At 32.6% G+C, this 16987-nt stretch overlaps 1 protein-coding gene across 2 annotated transcripts; it reads left to right on the top strand.

The window, feature by feature from the left end:
- The first annotated feature begins 12298 nt into the window (after nucleotides 1-12298).
- Nucleotides 12299-15406, top strand: LOC132166079 (phosphopantothenoylcysteine decarboxylase subunit VHS3). Of its 2 annotated transcripts, none has more exons than XM_059576831.1 (3): nucleotides 12299-12466; nucleotides 13028-13172; nucleotides 14756-15406. In XM_059576831.1, the coding sequence occupies exons 2-3, from the start codon at nucleotides 13053-13055 to the stop codon at nucleotides 15188-15190; spliced, it is 555 nt and encodes a 184-aa protein (XP_059432814.1). In that variant the 5' UTR covers nucleotides 12299-12466; nucleotides 13028-13052; the 3' UTR covers nucleotides 15191-15406. The 2 variants fall into 2 exon arrangements, with proteins under 2 accessions (XP_059432814.1, XP_059432813.1); XM_059576830.1 differs by having other exon boundaries at nucleotides 12313-12466; nucleotides 14750-15406.
- Nucleotides 15407-16987: the final 1581 nt, after the last annotated feature.

The raw sequence follows: 16987 nt of genomic DNA, 5'->3' as shown, positions 1-16987 counted from the left end.
GAACTAAACTGATATGGCAGTGTCCATCTGCTTTTAAATCAACTTTTATTTGAAAAAAAAAAAACTAAATAAATAAATAAATTCAAAGATTGACGGACACTGTACATCAACCAAATAAGAAGGAAATGAAATACTCTTTGATAATGAATCCAATTTCATATATTTTGTTATTAAAAGAAATGTTATATACTACACCACTATCTTATATTCATTTTACAGGACACGGGATTGATGTGACAGTGTCAATAAGCTTATAAATTTGTACTTTTATTTTTTATAAACACTAATCCAAGAGTTGAACCTAATAGATAAAGGCTTAATGGGGAATAGTATATAAATTACTCTTGTTATCAATAATTGTTGCAATTGCCTTTGAGTATCACTCTAGAACAAACCTGCTTCCCTACTTCAGGATACAAATGCCATTAACAACTCACTTTTTCCTCTTTTCAGTATCTGCCAAGACCAAAGAGAATGTGTAGGCCCTTGCTCTCCCACATTAATGTTAATGGACAATTGGACATCTCCATGGTCCTGAATACAAGGAAATAAATTTAGGAGAAACTTTAAGACTTCAGAGTTAGCACGCATTTTGAGAAAATTCATTCAAATTTCAAAAATTCATAATTTTACTCTCTAAACTTTTAATTTGATGCAATATACCCTCTCAGTCAGATTTTATACGTTAAAAGTGTTAAAATGACTTTTATACCCCTAAATTTTTTAATAAAATTCTAAATTTACCCTTAGTTTCAAATTATTATTTTTTTAAATAAAAAATAAAATAAAAAAATTGAAGGGTAATTTCGTCTTTTTAGTCATTTCCGTTAAGGATTAACAGCTGAATCTGGATGTGGGTCAATTGAATCAAACTGAAAGTTTAGAGGATTAAATTGAGAGTTTTTGAAATTTTGGAGTTTTCTCAAAACGCGTAATAATTTAGGGGTCTAAAATGAAGTTTCTCCTAAATTGAAGATACTTTTTTTTTTTTTTTTTTTTGGAGGAGAATACTAAAGTTTCATGCATATTCTGAATTATGTATGCCACAACAATGCAAAAACAACAATAATTAAGATAAATGGGTGGGACTAAAACTTCAATCTAGTTGAAGTGTGCGCTATTGTTAGGGCTGACAGTTGTTTGCACAATTTTCGAATCTAACGTAAACCCAATACAAAATTAATACATTATGGTTAAGTAGTCTTATACAGATCTGGCTTACATGCTGTTGACGAGCGAACACGAACTACCGCCCCTTGTTGCAGGTACTGTCATAACCTTGATGTTCTTGCATTATAATACATGAATCTAAGATTTGGGTCAGACTGTTCAAAGGCATAATCGTCACAATATACAATTATGATATGGTATATGGACTGTCTACTCAGAGAAAAAAGCTTTTTTAAAAAAAAAATTAAAAAAATTAAAAAAATTGAAGATAGGATAAGTTTAAATAATTATAAAATTAGTCATGGTGCCAATGATGTGTGTAAAGTTTAATATGATGGTGGTGGGTGCCTCTCAATGGTTGGCGGATTCCCTAGTGTTTTTCCCTTTCATATTCTGTGTGTATACCGTTTTATAAAGAGAAAAAAGAAACGTCACGCAAACACTCTGCTTTTTCCTATTTGTGGTGTTATTCTCAAGTGCAATCTAAAGTGGCTTGCCACTAAGAATGGCCTCTGTGGCGTCACAATTTTTGGAGATTCAAGCAAACTTATGAGGCTTTGATGCCATTTTGCTTTGCGTCTCATGTGTTTGTTCTTTGGTCTCAACCAGTTTGCTCACCACCTAAAAGGAAAGTCCTCCACATGCCGCTCAACTTGCAATTGGTTTACGACCATCACATAATTGGAATAACGTGTCAATTTACTGAATAACGTTACTCTTTTTGTTTTTTCTTTGCATTATTGGGATGGGTGGGGGGTTGTGGAGACAATGTGAAGGAAGTACCATTTGCTTTTAAGCCTTTAACAACAACATATCTTACTTTATTGTGTTTTGGTTCTCCAAATATTTTAATGTTGGATCACATCATGCAGCAATTGTTTGGGATTAATGGACCTCTCCACTGAAATACTATTATTATTTTATCTAACTATGTGTTGCTTTAAAGCCCTAAATAGTAGTGATCAAGGAGTTACATTTTGTGAAGAAGAATCAAAATGTAGGGCTTGGATCTGTGATTTTTGGGATATCTATAAAGTAAAAGTTGAGCAAAAAGGTGGAGTCTTGAGTGAGAATGAGAAGCCAGAACCTTGTAGACTGTAACAAGAACATATTCAGCCAATGACTCATTATGGCTCCCAAGAACCTCAAATTCAACTCCTCCCATTGGTTAGGAATTCCCCCACAACAGTTAAAAAGAAATCCTTTATTCCATTGCACGTGACATGTTTATTGTGACTTGGATCTAGAAAACCTTAGTGAAAGGAAAGGATGTATTGAAATTGTGATATTTTTGAGTACATATATACCCACCATACCTTTTTTCTTTATATGCATAATGTCGTAACCCCGTAAACAAACTCAACTCGGAACTTATGCGCCCACAACATGGCACGATATAGCAAAATGGGTCGTCTCCTGATCGTTTTCACGAAGCACTCTCATTTCTTTTTCCCTGAGTTTATATATTTGGCTAAACAATAGAAATAAGCCTCTTTGTTGATTTTTCTTTGTACTCTTAATAAATTTTTTTTAAAAAAATGTACCCAAAACTATGTGCTAATACGTTTTTTTTCCAAGAGTAATGCTATTTAATAAAATCTTATACAAATGGATGAAGTAACAAGTAAAATTGAGAGATAAAAAAAAAAAAACCCAAGTGCGTATTTAAGGACTAATTTTTATTACACGTCATTTAATTGTATGACAGTTATACGTGAGTCTACTGAATTGAATTAATTATTCTTTTCTCATAGCAAGTTTGCCACCAAATATAGTAACACCGCCCACCAAAATTTGTATTATTTTATTTTTCTCCCTCTCATTATATGGAAGATTTGTCGTATAAAAACCTAAAATCTTCATTCATTAAAAAAAGGGGAAAGTTATCACTAGACAACAAAGGCCAATAATATTATAATTTTGGAAAGTAAAACAAGTTTTCAAAGTAATTTGTATCAAAAACGATCACTTATCCGCTTAGGTGTAAAGTGGGCACGCTTTTGAAAACTTCATCCATGCAAATTGCAATTTCAAATCCTTCCATAAACAAAAGTGAAAATGGTTTTTGATGCCCTTTTAACCCTTTTTCTCTCTAACTTTTTTATAGGCAGTTTGTATCGTTGTCGTTTCAAGTGCAAGTACACATGATGTTTCACATAGGCTGCAGGTGTACCTCTCTGAAAGCAACTTGTGTCTGACCATGAACACACATATGGTACCCTAAAGTGAAATTAACATAAATTATATCAAAAAACAAAAAACACAAGGCAACTTGGAAAGTGTGATGTGTCGGATCCACGTGTCATGCAACAATTTACTTGTTTATATATATATATATATATTTGAGATTTTGGGGTCACTTTGTAGATTTGTACTTGTTTATATTTTCTTTTTTCTTTTTTGAGATTTGGGATAATCTTGTAGGATTTGTTGGGCTAGGCCTGGTTTCCCTACAAAATTGAAAATGGTTGGGCTTGACCCGACTATAATTTGGGTCATCAAGGATATAGAAAGTTTGAAACGCGAAGTTCTTCAGCGATCAACTTGGGTCGGGGCCGATCTATCCGTTGGCTGGCTTGTTCAGATTCAACTTGTCTTTTCATGACGAATTTGCTAGGGCTTCTGTGCTACACCAAGAAAGATAATTTTTGTTGTGTAATTTATAGACCAAATGAATCTTAAGTACCCAAAAGAAAAAAACTTTGATAAAATACATCTTATAAAGTCCTTTGCTTTCTTGCCAAATAAAAATTGGAAAAAAAAAAAGTAAAAGACTAAAAAAAAAAAAAAAAACCCCTCACATTTTGGCAAACGATTTTGAAAAACAATTTTTTGACATTTTTTTCAAAATTATTAATAAACAATTAAAAACACAAAATGATTTTAAAATATAGATCCCATTAAAAAAAAAAATTAAATTTATATCACATCAAAACACTTTTTAAAACTGTTAATGCAAGGAACATTCACAGTGACCTAAAGCCGTCTTTTAGAAATGAGCTTCACTGACACCTGCAAATAAGAAAGGGTCGTTAGAAGCTTATTGGTCTGGAGACTAGAGACACTCCGACAACGAAGTCAGTAAAACCCTGGCTGAGAGGGGAGAGAAATAGTATTAAAAGCTTAGATTGAAAGAGCTTGAAACTCCAAATCAAAGAGGTGATCGTATGTGGTGCATCCAACTATTGGTCATGGACTTGGTGCGGACCCAAAATTGGTCCTAGCATAGTTTTGGCTCTATTGATATGTACATCTTTTTAAGCCTCGTTTTCTTAATAGTCATGCCTTTTAGAGGCCTGTCCATATGTAATGTTGTACTCCTTGAAAAACCATTATCAAACATACCCATTAAACATAAAAGAAGCTGACATTAGAAGGGATTTTTTTAAAAGATTTTGCATTGCAAAAAGTATTGAAAACAATTAAGAAGTTTGGAGAAGAAGAGAGAATTGAGATCTCTTAGAATTTTCTTTAAATTTGAGATTCTCAAATTCAAATTTATAAATCTTAATCGTTCATATCTCTAAAATAAGTTATGTTTCAACATTTAATGAGAAAACTACTAAACCTACGTTTCCTTCGGAATAGGATCATCTCCAGTCTAAAATGAACTAAAAAATATCAAGTTCATAGCTAGAATTTATTTTTATAAATCATAGAGTCACAAATGAAACACATGCCCCACTAACAAAAAATAATAATAAAATATTATTTCATATTAAAAAAAAATAATAATAAAATAATAAGGGATGGTTGGCCATCCCACCTAGGCCATAGGGGGTGGCCAGGCCACCCCATGGCCCTTGGGGGTGGTCCGGCCACCATGGGCCACCCCCTAGGGCCAAACAAAAAAAAAAAGTCGTTTTGCCATTGGGGGTGGTCGGACCAAAAAAAAAAAAAAAAAAATCGTTTGTCCCAGGGTTAACGCAACAGTCTAGTGACTGGAAGCCACCCATGGTTCTTTTAAAGGGAACTGCCATCCCGGGGTGGGCCAAACAAAATTTTTATATTTTTTCGTTTGGCCCTTGGGGGTGGCTAGACCACCCCCGTTGGGCCTAGCCACCCCAATGGGGTGGCCAACCACCACTTATTTTTTATTTTTTTTAATATGAAATAATGCTTTATTATTATTTTTTGTTAGTGGACATGTGTCTCATTTGTGGCTCTATGATTTCTTCTTAGAAATCTTAGTCATGAACTAGATATTCTCTAGTCCATTAAAATAGACTGGAGATGATCATATTCTGTTTCTTTAAGGGTAACTTTTTCATTAAATACTGAAATACATAACTTATTTTAGACATTTAAATATAATAAACGACTGATATTTATAAATTAAAAAATTTCAAACATAAAGTACATGGGAATATGGAATCCAAATAATGAATTGCACCATACAAATACTTCTGTCATCCACTTCTTTCACCTAACTGGCCTACAACTAACCTATAATGCCACACCCACGTGGCTTATTTAAATCTACCAAACATTAATTGCTTCGTTTATAGACTACCCACTTAAAAGACAAATTAAATTTTGACATCACACCCACTTTTGTACACTACGTAAACAAGTATCACCCACGTGTTTTTTTTTTTTTCATTACTAAAAAAAAAAAAAAACATTAAATATAGCTCCATAAAAAATAAAAATAAAAATCATAGAATCTAAGCCATTTCGTTTGACTCTCAAGATATAATATCTTTTTCATTTATTTATATATTAATATTATTAGACTATTAGTCCTAGAATTAAAGCCGAGGTTGTCCTTGAAGCCTCCATTGAGCCTCTACATTCATTTTCCCAAGTTCTTACACCAAACCTGTGTTCACTAAATGGTTATAGGACTACGTGGCACTTGGGCTGCCTCATCCACAAAAATATGAGTGGGAAAATTTCACTAAACTTTTTTTCTGAATTTTTATACATTTTGAAATTAGTCGTTCGAAGTTTAAAAATTCCCAGTTTAGAATATTGAACTTTTAATTTTTTTTGTTTTTGGTAATGTATCCTTCCGTTATGATTTTTTCCTTTAAATATTTCTAAAATTTTCAAAATACTATCTTTTTTTAAAATATAAAATAAAATAAAAAAAATTACAAAGATTCAGGGTAAGTATTTTTGCAAATTTCGTTAAAATCAAGACCAACACCTAATCTTTGCAATTTTTATTTTATTTTTTTGGGTTAAATACATTTTTGCCCCCATGTGATTTGACAATTTTATTTTTTGCCCTTTATGGTTTAGTTTTTATCACAGAAAGTACCTAGAGTATACATATAGACAGAGATGGTACCACCGCCCATTTGCCGTTACAAAACTTGACGAAAATCCACGTCACTGACACATTAAAATGTCGACACCTGTCCTAAGTACTAAATAATCACATTTGACTAGATTGCAACCCTGCCATGTAATAATAATAAAAAAATCATATTCCACGTAATAAAAACTGAGGAATTATTTTTTAAGGGATTAAAATGGAAAAAATACTGGGATTATTTGATGAGGGATTATTTTCCATCGCCGTTTCATTTCCGCCCAAATAACCCAAAACTGAATATCGAGAAGAAAAAAAAATGTTGAGATTATGTTTGGATTGTTTTAAGAATATAAAATTTTGAATAAAATTAAAAAAAAATTAAGTTGACTGTTAGTTAATGGATTCAAATTAACTAAAAATAAATAAATAAATAGAAAAATTGGAAATAATTGTCTTCTCATCAAGCCTCTAGATAACTGAAAATTTCCCCAATCCAAGATACCATATTCCAACTTCTCATTTATTGTGCTTCATACGTTTCTGCTATTTGACAGTTTTCATTGCTTTATTGTTCTCTTTGTTTTTTTGAAAAAAGTAAATTCTGAGAAAACGGAGGAAAATAGAAGGAAAACATCTATAATTACAAAGAATAAACTGAAAGCCTTGAAGTTGAAGTCAATCAGTTCGAGTGGAGCTGTTAGTTCTTTTAGCAGCAATTTGAATAACTAAGACTCAAATTGGATTGAGGAAATTTTCAGTTATCTAGGGGTCGTGGCATCTAGGGTTCGTCGGATTGTGGTGGGTTTTGGGTTATTTCGGCGGAAATGAAACGACGATGGAAAATAATCTCAAACGAAAATAATCCCTCATAAAATAATCCCAGTATTTTGTCCATTTTAATCTCTTAGAAAATAATTCCGTAGTTTTTATTACGTGGAATATAATCTTTTATTACTTTGCGGGGTTGCAATCTAGTCGTTTGTGATTATTTAGCACTTAGGTCAGGTGTCAGCATTTTAATGGGTTTTCGTATCAGTGACATGAATTTTTGTCAAGTTTTGTAACGGCATATGGATGGAAATACCATTTCCGTTTTTATGTATACCTTAGGTACTTCCTATGATAAAAAATAAACCCTATAGACAAAAAATAAAGTTATTAAATCACATGAGCAAAAATGTATTTAATCCTTATTTTTTATATAAAAAAAAAATTAGTATTTTTAGAATTTTGAAAAAATTTAACAAAAAAATCTTAACGGAATGGGGACATTAGAAACAATTGAAATTTCGATATCCTAAATTGAAAACTTTTGAACTTCAAGATAGTAATTTCAAAGCACGTTAAAGTTTAGGGAAGTTTTTGTGAAGTTTCTTTAACATGTTAAGTCTTATTAATTCCGTATTAGGTTCTTGTCGAATTTATAGGTCGCAACAAAAAAATTATTAGCCATAAATATCGTAATCGGATTCAAGTCGTGTTGAAACATGAATATAAAACTATATATATGTTAATTATAATTTGATACATTTAATTAAATATATCAGACTTCAGACCTCTCAACTGTAACTCGTTAATTACATAAAAATTTCGTGTTGAGTTGGATAGCGTAACCTAAATTATAGGCCTAGCCCTTACACAAAAACATGTTAGTAATTGGTTTCATTTTTCCCAAAAAGAAAGAAAATATCAATAGTGAGGTCAATCTGATGGTGTGATTAGGTCCCACGCAGCCCTTAATTGGCTTATTGATTTTCCTGCTAATTATTGAATTTTGTTGTTTCATAAAATAATAAAATATTGAGAGCCATGGCTCTCAATCTCTCCAGCTAACGGTCACCTCAACACGTTGAAGCTTTGGTGTGAAACTGTGATAATTCAGCAAAATGACATCAGCACTTGTTGACAGAGTCCACGTAATTCTTTTTCTTTTCTAAATTAATCGGCCATAAAGATATACAAATTTACAAAAATAATTAACTTCATAATTCTGTTCAACCACATTTATTAAAGTCCTTTTATTTTGAGTGCATGTAATTAATAAAACATGGTCAAAGAAAAAAAAAATCCTGTAAAGAAAAAGACTTGCCGTATTTAAAATAAATTCTTGTAATCGAACCGAGCAATCTAAATATGGCATCTTTGAGTTCGGCTCGAGAAATTTATACAAGTACTCAAGCTCGGCTTGAACTTGAGATGAGCTTGAGACCTATAAATTTCTTATCGAATTCAGCTTACGAAGAATTGTCAGAGTTTGAACTCGGTAAGAAAAATCAAACACCCCTATTGAGCTTGAGCTCAAGTGGTCTTTTTAGTAATTCTATAGTTATAATTTTACAAAAAGAAAAAATGAAGGATTTAAAAATTATAATAAAAAAAATTTAAACAACTCCATAAGAGAACATCCAAATAACTCAAACAACTTGCCTCAAAATACTATATACATAATTAAAAACAACATACAAAATAACAAAAGTGATTGGATACTTACAAACTGAAGACAAACTTCAAAAATCAGAATGCTAAGTCCCACCAAACAACACAAAGAATAACTCAACAACTCCATAAAATACCTCCATCAAAAGATTATACACATAATTAAAATACAACATGTGATTACCTAACATACCAAAAATTTGACAATAAAATATATCAATCCTAAATGTATCAAAGTGACTTCACGCTCCTCCCATAATTGAGAATCAATACTACAAGCAGTCATAAATTCAACTTATTCAATTGACAATAGCTTATAGAATAACAAACTCACGTGGTTCAGTTCAGTGCATTGTAACCACATCAATATATCAATCAGAAGTTTCTGCTTCTATAATCATCATGATTGATGTGTTATAGTTTTATTAGATGGATTGCCTAATTTCATCACTAACTATTGTGACTTAGAGCTTCTATGTGATAATCTCATTAACACACATAAATCATATTCAATGTAACTTAAAGGGATACATATACATATATGATAAATGTCACATACATGTATATAAAGATATGTTTGATGTTGTAATTTATAGAACCGATTTGCTCTGATACAACTTATAATGCATTAGATAATTATACCTATTATAAGTTAATATATGGGCAAGCTACTATTCTTCTTTTAGAGCATTCACATTTGGCTTAATAAATATTTAGTTAAATTTAGCTAAAAAAAAAATCATATTTTTCTATTTTAGCTTCATACTTTTCCAAAATACCTACATTTTAACTATCAATTTTTACTGTTATATTTAAATATTATTTATTTATTCTTTTTTTTTAATTCTTTCTTATTATAGGAGAAAGAATAATTTTGTATTATTATTAATTTAACTTATGCATTATTGAGCTATAGTGACTATAGCAATTTGCCAGTTCTTTAGCCGAAGCGGCTAGTCATATGGGAAGCTTTTTTTTACTATTTTTTTACGAAATTAGCAGGTTAAGCTTTAGTATAATTAGGTCCAAGTCAACTTGTTTAATAACCGAATCAATCCTAGATCAACCCGTTTAACCCAAATGTAACCCAGTTGACCCATTGATAAATCATTTTTTTACAAAAAAAAAAAAAGAAAAAAAGAAAAAAGAAAAATTGAAACAGGCACACTATCTCAATCAGTTTATGAATCTAGTGGAGTTTGGACATATAAGGCGCTTGTCGTGAAGTACATGATAAAGTTCTGCGATAGACTCTATGGGGTGGTTGCCACTTCCAAACCAGCCATATGGGGTAACTCGACCATTTCTCTTCCAATTTTATTATTATTATTATTTTTAAGTGTATAGTTTTTAATTTTTAGTTTTTACAAATTTTATATATTTTTTATTACAAGTGACACATGTTATCATATAATGGGATCTGACATGGCACGGAATCCATCTAGATGTTGGATGTAAGTTTTTTTTTTTAATTAAAAAGGTGGGAAAGGGCGACTAGTGTAGTTTCCCCTCTTGGGCGTTACCATCGGGATTTCCACCCGCTGTGAAATATCCGGTTTGAGCCATACCTACTGCCTGGGAAGGCGAGCCCGTCACCACAACCCCACAAAGGTGTGAGCCAGTAGAGCCCCTTCAAAGTAGCATCTGGTTCACGCATCTACTACCGCAAGCGGATTCGAACACGCGACCACTAGGATGAAATGAATTCTTCTACCAACTCAACTACCACCCCTGTGGTTTGGATGTAAGTTGATATTAGAGACTTAATAGTTACTTTTGCATACTACATATAGGGAATTCTCATAATATTTGTATACTGCAAAATTGACTACAAACCAGTGTAATCACATTGACTATTTTTACTTTTTTTTTTCTCCATATTTTCGAACAAAATTACTCGGATAATTGTTTTCTTATAGAGAAGCGAATGTTACTTGTTCGAATCTTTTTTCCCATTTCATCTCCTTGTGTAGACTTGTTAAAAAAAAAAAGGAAAAAAAAATAAAATTGTTACACCATGTAAAAACAAACATAGTTTACTATTACAAACATTCTTATCACATTGAGTCCATACGTTTTCAAATTTAAAACCAAATTCGTGTTTATAAAGTTGTAACACTATGATACCGACATTTTTGGACCTTTACCTCATACTACTATGATTGGGATAAAGAAGAGAGAAAAAGATTTTTGTAAACTTTTTTTCTCTCTCTTATTTAGTGATAAAGTCATAATACACAAATTTAGTTAAGGGTAACATTTCTCTATATGGATTTATTTTTTTAGTTTTATTAATCTTTTGCCTTCTTTAGGCTCTTGCTTGTATTAAATTCCTTATCTTACTTTTAAGCTTCTTGTTATTTTTTGGGTTGATTGGTATTCTTTTCTTTTTGTTTAATTTTTTTCAATAAATTTCTTACTTACAAAAATAAAAAACAATTCAAAGTTCGAAAAAAAAAAAAAAAAAACCATTATTTAATTTGTGCCACCCAATCACTGTCTGCCACAAAACTGCTCGGTGAAGACACTGAAGAGTCTAGAAGCAAAGTCAAATTCTGAAAAAAAAAAAAAAGAAAAAAAAGAAAAAAAAAAAAAGAACTAGTTAAAAACTGGGCAAAATTGCACTTCGCTCTTCAAAGCTTGATAAGGTTTCAATTTTAGTAATTCATTTTCTCAAAGTTTTTAATTTTTTGCAATTTGATCAATATTATCTCAAAATTCTCATATTGCCCATAATTTTTATTTTTTTTTATTAAAAAAAAAATTTGAGGGTGCAAAAATAGCCAGATGGTCAAAGGGGTGGCCTAAATTTTTTATAAAAAAATAAAAAATAAAAAATTAGCGACAATATGAGAAGTTTTGGATACAATTGGTCAAATTGTAAAAATTTGAAACCTTGGAGGATGAATTGCTAAAATTAAAATTTTGGAGGTCAAATTGCAAATCGCTCCAAATTTTGAAGGAATAAAATATAATTTGCCCTAAAAATTGGATTCTAGTTTCAGAACCAAAATATTAAATAAATAAATAAAATATATATATATATATAAAAAGAAAGTAAAATCGTATTCAAACATTAGTTGGGTTTATTAAGTGAACCATGGTTAAAAGCGCTTAAACTACTTTAAAGCAAAGAGAGAATTTAAATAAAAAAAAAAAAAAAAAAAAAGAATAAAAAGCAAGAGACAGAGAATATTTTAATGAAAAATCATTCCTAGAACTCTCCCTAAAAAGAATCATTAAAAAGTTTTAATTTTCTTTCAACCCGTTAAAATAAATTAAAGTTAGCAAAACCCACACTTGTCCAGACTTGCGCTCTTTGGGCAGCCCGAAGGAGCGCTGTTAACTGATAAGAACGCTGCCCGACCTACCCGAAACCTGACTGAAAAAATTACGGGCAGTCAGTCAGTCACCACCAGTACTCTCTCTCTCTCCCCCCTCTGAGACCTCTGATATTTCTATATCTTTCTTTCTCTGTGTCTCTACGATCACGATCAGACGGTCCAGAATGCACGGAGTCTCTGCTGCTTGATTTCTGTGGTTTTATAGCCTGAAACCCCCAGATCCCGCATCTCCGCGCCCAGATCTTGCTTACGGGTATGGTTTCCCTCTCTAATTCTTGACCTTCATATCGATTTTTCGGCTTGATTTCTAGCTATTTAGCCTTCATCTCTCGTTTCCTCTCCTATTTTTACAGTTTATGCTTCTAATCCCTTTTTTCATGGCGATTTTGAGGTTTCCGGTTTAGTTTTGGCGAATCTTAGCCCGATTTGCTTGAATTATTTGATTTCCAGCCAGTTTTGTGAACTTTTCCTTCAGAATCTCTTGCTTTTGCTGCGATTCTGCTATTTTCCGGCGAAACTAACGGCCAACTCCGTCGCCGGAGAATTTTCTCTGCTCTGAAAGTGATTCTTTGTCTTTTTTCTAAAACTATCCGTTAGTAACACTTTTATTCTCTCTTATTTCTTTTTCGAAAAATAACACTTTTTCGCACAGATTAGAATTATTATTATTATTATTATTTTTTTTTAAGAATTTAATTTCAGCGTCGTCTGTCTGTGAGTCTGTGACGTATATGGAGTGAGATCCAACGGTTGCGATGAGTTTATGACGGATCTGACAGTCAGCAGCTTACTTAGTCATTTCGTGTTTGCACAGGTTTCTTGTTTTCCTTGCGGCGAACATGGAGGCCAACCATGGTTCAGTGGTAGTTATGCTTGGTTACGGGGCGCTAAAGTGCGCCGGGGAGGCTTTAGCGACTTTGCTTCTATCGGCTCTGGTCAAAGCCCAGCTTTTCGCTCCGGTAACTCACTGCCTTCTAAATTTAGCACTCTCTCTTTCTCTCTCTTTTTATTTAGAAAAAAAGAATTCTATCTTCTACAGTTTTTGAGTGTTACGGATGGTTTGGATTAACTCCTTTTGTCTCTTTTGTTTGTTTCACGGTCCATGCTAACATGTGCGGATGCCTTTTCATTTCCCTTATCCTGCGCTCTTCCCTGCCTTTTCCTTATTTCTTTCGTCTTTTTATTTTTAGGTTTTTTCTGTGTGTCTGTGAATGTATGTATGTACGCCTTACGACTTTTACCACTTGCCTTTTGTCGAGGCTAAAGTACGCCGGGTTTGTTTCGAATTCCCTGGACGATGCCCCGGCGTGGTAGTTACGGGCGATATGCTCTTGTCGGTGGTTGCTAACGTGCGCGCTGGTGTCTGTTTAATCTTTAAAGGTATAATAATAATAAACTAGTCCGGATTTGGGGGAAGAGTATTAACTATGGTTTTGGGCGGAGTTTGAGTTCCGGTTTGTCGCACGTTGGAAGAAAATCTTTTTTGTCGTTTTTGATGTGGAAAAAGTCAAAATCCAAACGGATGGGTATCTTTCATGAATAGTATTGTGTCCCCAAAGGAATATTCTTTGGGATATGCTCCTCAAGAGACACGTTTCGTTCGATCCTTCTCCTGCCTTCCTACTTCAAAATTTTTTACAACAATTATTTTTTTTAAAAAAAAAGAAAAGAAAGACCGTTGTTTAGTATTATCATGTAATGTTTATTCTAATCTTTAGGTGTGACTGTGACACTGTCCTATTGTCTAATAATAGTCTTTATGGTTTCTTTTGAATTTTTTTTTATTTGTTTAAGTTCTTTTGAACTTTTTATGATGGTCAGCAGCTGCACTAGCAGTCGTCCTCTTTTTGATCTTGTCTGGGTTTGAACTTTGTGTGAATTTCCCCATATGCTGCTGAAATAAATTTCCCTTAAAATATTTTGTTAGACAGAAATTTCCGACAAATGGGTTGGAAAAACATGTACCTTAACACGTGTCACGGTTAGAGAGTTTTTCCAACCTAGATTGTTGGAAATTTATGTCCTTGTTTAAATGGGTTTTTTTTATTATTATTTTTTATTTGGGGTACAATTTAGACTATTTGAAGCATATTTCCCAATTTCGACTATTGGAAGTTGACTTTGAATCAGTACCGACCTAAAAACTATCCGGTAAGCTAACAGGGAAAGGCTATTGTTGAGATCTATTCGCAATCTCCTAGGTGGGAAGTTTCTATTTGAAGCATATTTCCCTTTTTTCTTTGTGGTGATAGCATATTCCTTTACCACCAATGTCCTGTCAGTATTGGCTTTTTGAAAACAGCAATTATGGCCTTTTTGTTCGATGTGCATTTGAATAGATGGGATTCCTTGATACTCAGGCTACAACCGTTGGGCTTTGGCCTTTTTTTTTCCTAAAACAAAATAATCAATCTTGTCATGAATGCATCCACATTATTCCCTAATAGTCTTACTGAATATGTCTTATTATGTCTGGTGGATGGAAATAGCTTGATTTGTATAACATTCTCCCTGTTTGGCGTGCTTTGGAACATAGCTTCAGGATCCTATCATCAAAGGAGATCAACATGCTCAATGCCAAGACAAGCAAGTTGATGCTGACGGAGACGATGGCAATGAGGATGATGGGGACGACGATGAAGAGGGGAATGGTGGATTTGAAGAAGGCGAAGAGGACCTCTCGTCTGAAGATGGAGGGGAATACGGTAGCAACCCCAACAACAATAAGAGCAACCCAAAGAAGGGTCCGGATGGTGGGGCGGCAGGCGGAGCCGAAGAGAACGGCGAAGAGGAAGAGGACGACGAAGAAGACGGCGAGGATCAAGATGATGACGAGGATGGTGATGATGATGATGACGACGACGATGATGGCGGGGAAGAGGACGAGGAGGAAGAAGGCGTAGATGAGGAAGAGAACGAGGAGGAAGAAGATGAGGATGAGGAAGCACTGCAGCCCCCAAAGAAGAGGAAGAAGTGAAAAACTAGAGCTGAGGAGCCTCCCCACAAGTACTGTGGCTCTATGTGACTTGTTACCTAACTTCACGATCGTATTTTAGCATTATGATGAGGAGGCTTTTTTTAGGACCATGGTTTTATTGGTAATTATATTTCTATTGCACGACTAGAGTACTGTATAACTATTGAGCTGAGGCAATGATAAATTTGACAAAAATGTTATGGGTTTCGGTTTTAACTACTTTTTAGTCTTTCTATTCTAGAATTTATAAAGCATATTTGTGCCTTTTGGTTGTTAGATTTATGAGAGCATATTTTTGCAAATTGGCTAGTCTATATTCTAGGAAAGAAATCCGCTTATGAAACTGATAATTTATCACATTTAATTGTAATCCAAGGTTTCAATAGCTCAAAAAAAAAAAAAAAAAAAATCTCAATAGGAAAATGCTAAGTATTTTTATGGTGTTTTTTTTCGTTGTAATGTAATTTTTAAAATCACCAATAAATTAAAAGTTAATAATAATCTTAAATTTAAAGGTAAATTTAAGAGTTACATCACAGTTGAGAGGACATCAAGATAACACTATAAGAACATCTAGCATTTTTCTTTAATAAAGTAACATATACCGTTACATGCAATTTAAATGCTCGAGTACAAATGCCAATCTTATCACTTATTCTAAAGGAAAGTTTTAAAAAAAAAACCTTTCAACCTTTACAAATTGAAGGGGTTAATTCGGTCCAACCAACAAAAAGATAGAAGAAAAGAAGGGTCAAACTATTGGACTAAAATTCGGGGTGTAACGGAATAGATGTCTTGCAAGTTGCAAATGCAAACTTGCTGGACAATTTCCAAAAATTGACCAGAAAGACCAAGGTAGTCAACCATTGCGATTACGATACTATAAATTAATTATTTATTTTTCAAATATATATAAATAATAAATATAATAATCTACTAACATTACTTTAATCCACTGTTTACCGTCAATCTTGCGGGGCACTTGTTGGAAGTAAAGGTGTTGATAAGTAATTTTAGGTTATTTTTCTGTTTCTATTGAACTATTATATTGAAAACAAGAAACTTCATCGTAAAGCCCGAATTTAAGTTTTAACCAAATCAAGGCCCATAGCTTCAATTTCATTAAATTAAAAACCTCAGTTATAACCTCCAACCAAATTAATCCCCCCATCCCATTTTTGACAAAAATGGACATAACAAAGTCCTTAATTGATGAAATTAAAAAAAAAAAATGCTATGCATTCTTTTAGTCCTAGGTGAATATTATTCTCTAAAACAGTTAAAAAGAAACTGTTCTTATTTCTCTTTCCTGATTTTTAAAAAATATCTATTTAGGAACATAAAAACACTAGAAGGACACGAACCTAACATTTCTCAATTAAAAATGCAAGTTTTCATTTGGTAAATTTTCTAAAAAATAATCCATTAAAAAACATTTATTCCTACGAAGAACTGATTAAAGCCTACCCAAAAAGACTAAGAACTTAACCCATGTTATGGATCGATTGTCTCTTGCCAACTTCAAATAGCTGGCTTTCCAAATTCGAATATATTTATTGTTTTATGCAAAGAGTACTATACAATATGTAATTTTTCTTCCCCATCATAAAGTTCAAAGCATAGTATAAAATACGAAAAAATAATTAATCATTGAAAAACGATAAAAACAGGTAATTAGGTATAAAAGTCTTGATGCCTCTCGAAAAATTTTACCCATTCAAATCATCAATAACCCATTCATATCATCAGTAACCTTGAAAGATCCCATTGAGCACAAAATTACTGACAATCAATTTC

Source organism: Corylus avellana, chromosome ca11 (assembly GCF_901000735.1).
Source record: "Corylus avellana chromosome ca11, CavTom2PMs-1.0".
Lineage (NCBI taxonomy): Eukaryota > Viridiplantae > Streptophyta > Magnoliopsida > Fagales > Betulaceae > Corylus > Corylus avellana.
The sequence above is the reverse complement of the archived record's forward strand: the minus strand, read 5'-3'. Positions and strand labels throughout refer to the sequence as shown.

Bases quoted from the DNA above. Each gene is read 5' to 3' on its own strand.
- LOC132166079 (XM_059576830.1), top strand. From the start codon at position 13,053: ATGGAGGCCAACCATGGTTCAGTGGTAGTTATGCTTGGTTACGGGGCG. The intron at 13,173-14,749 runs GTAACTCACTGC...TTTGGAACATAG, and splicing joins AAGCCCAGCTTTTCGCTCCG to CTTCAGGATCCTATCATCAA.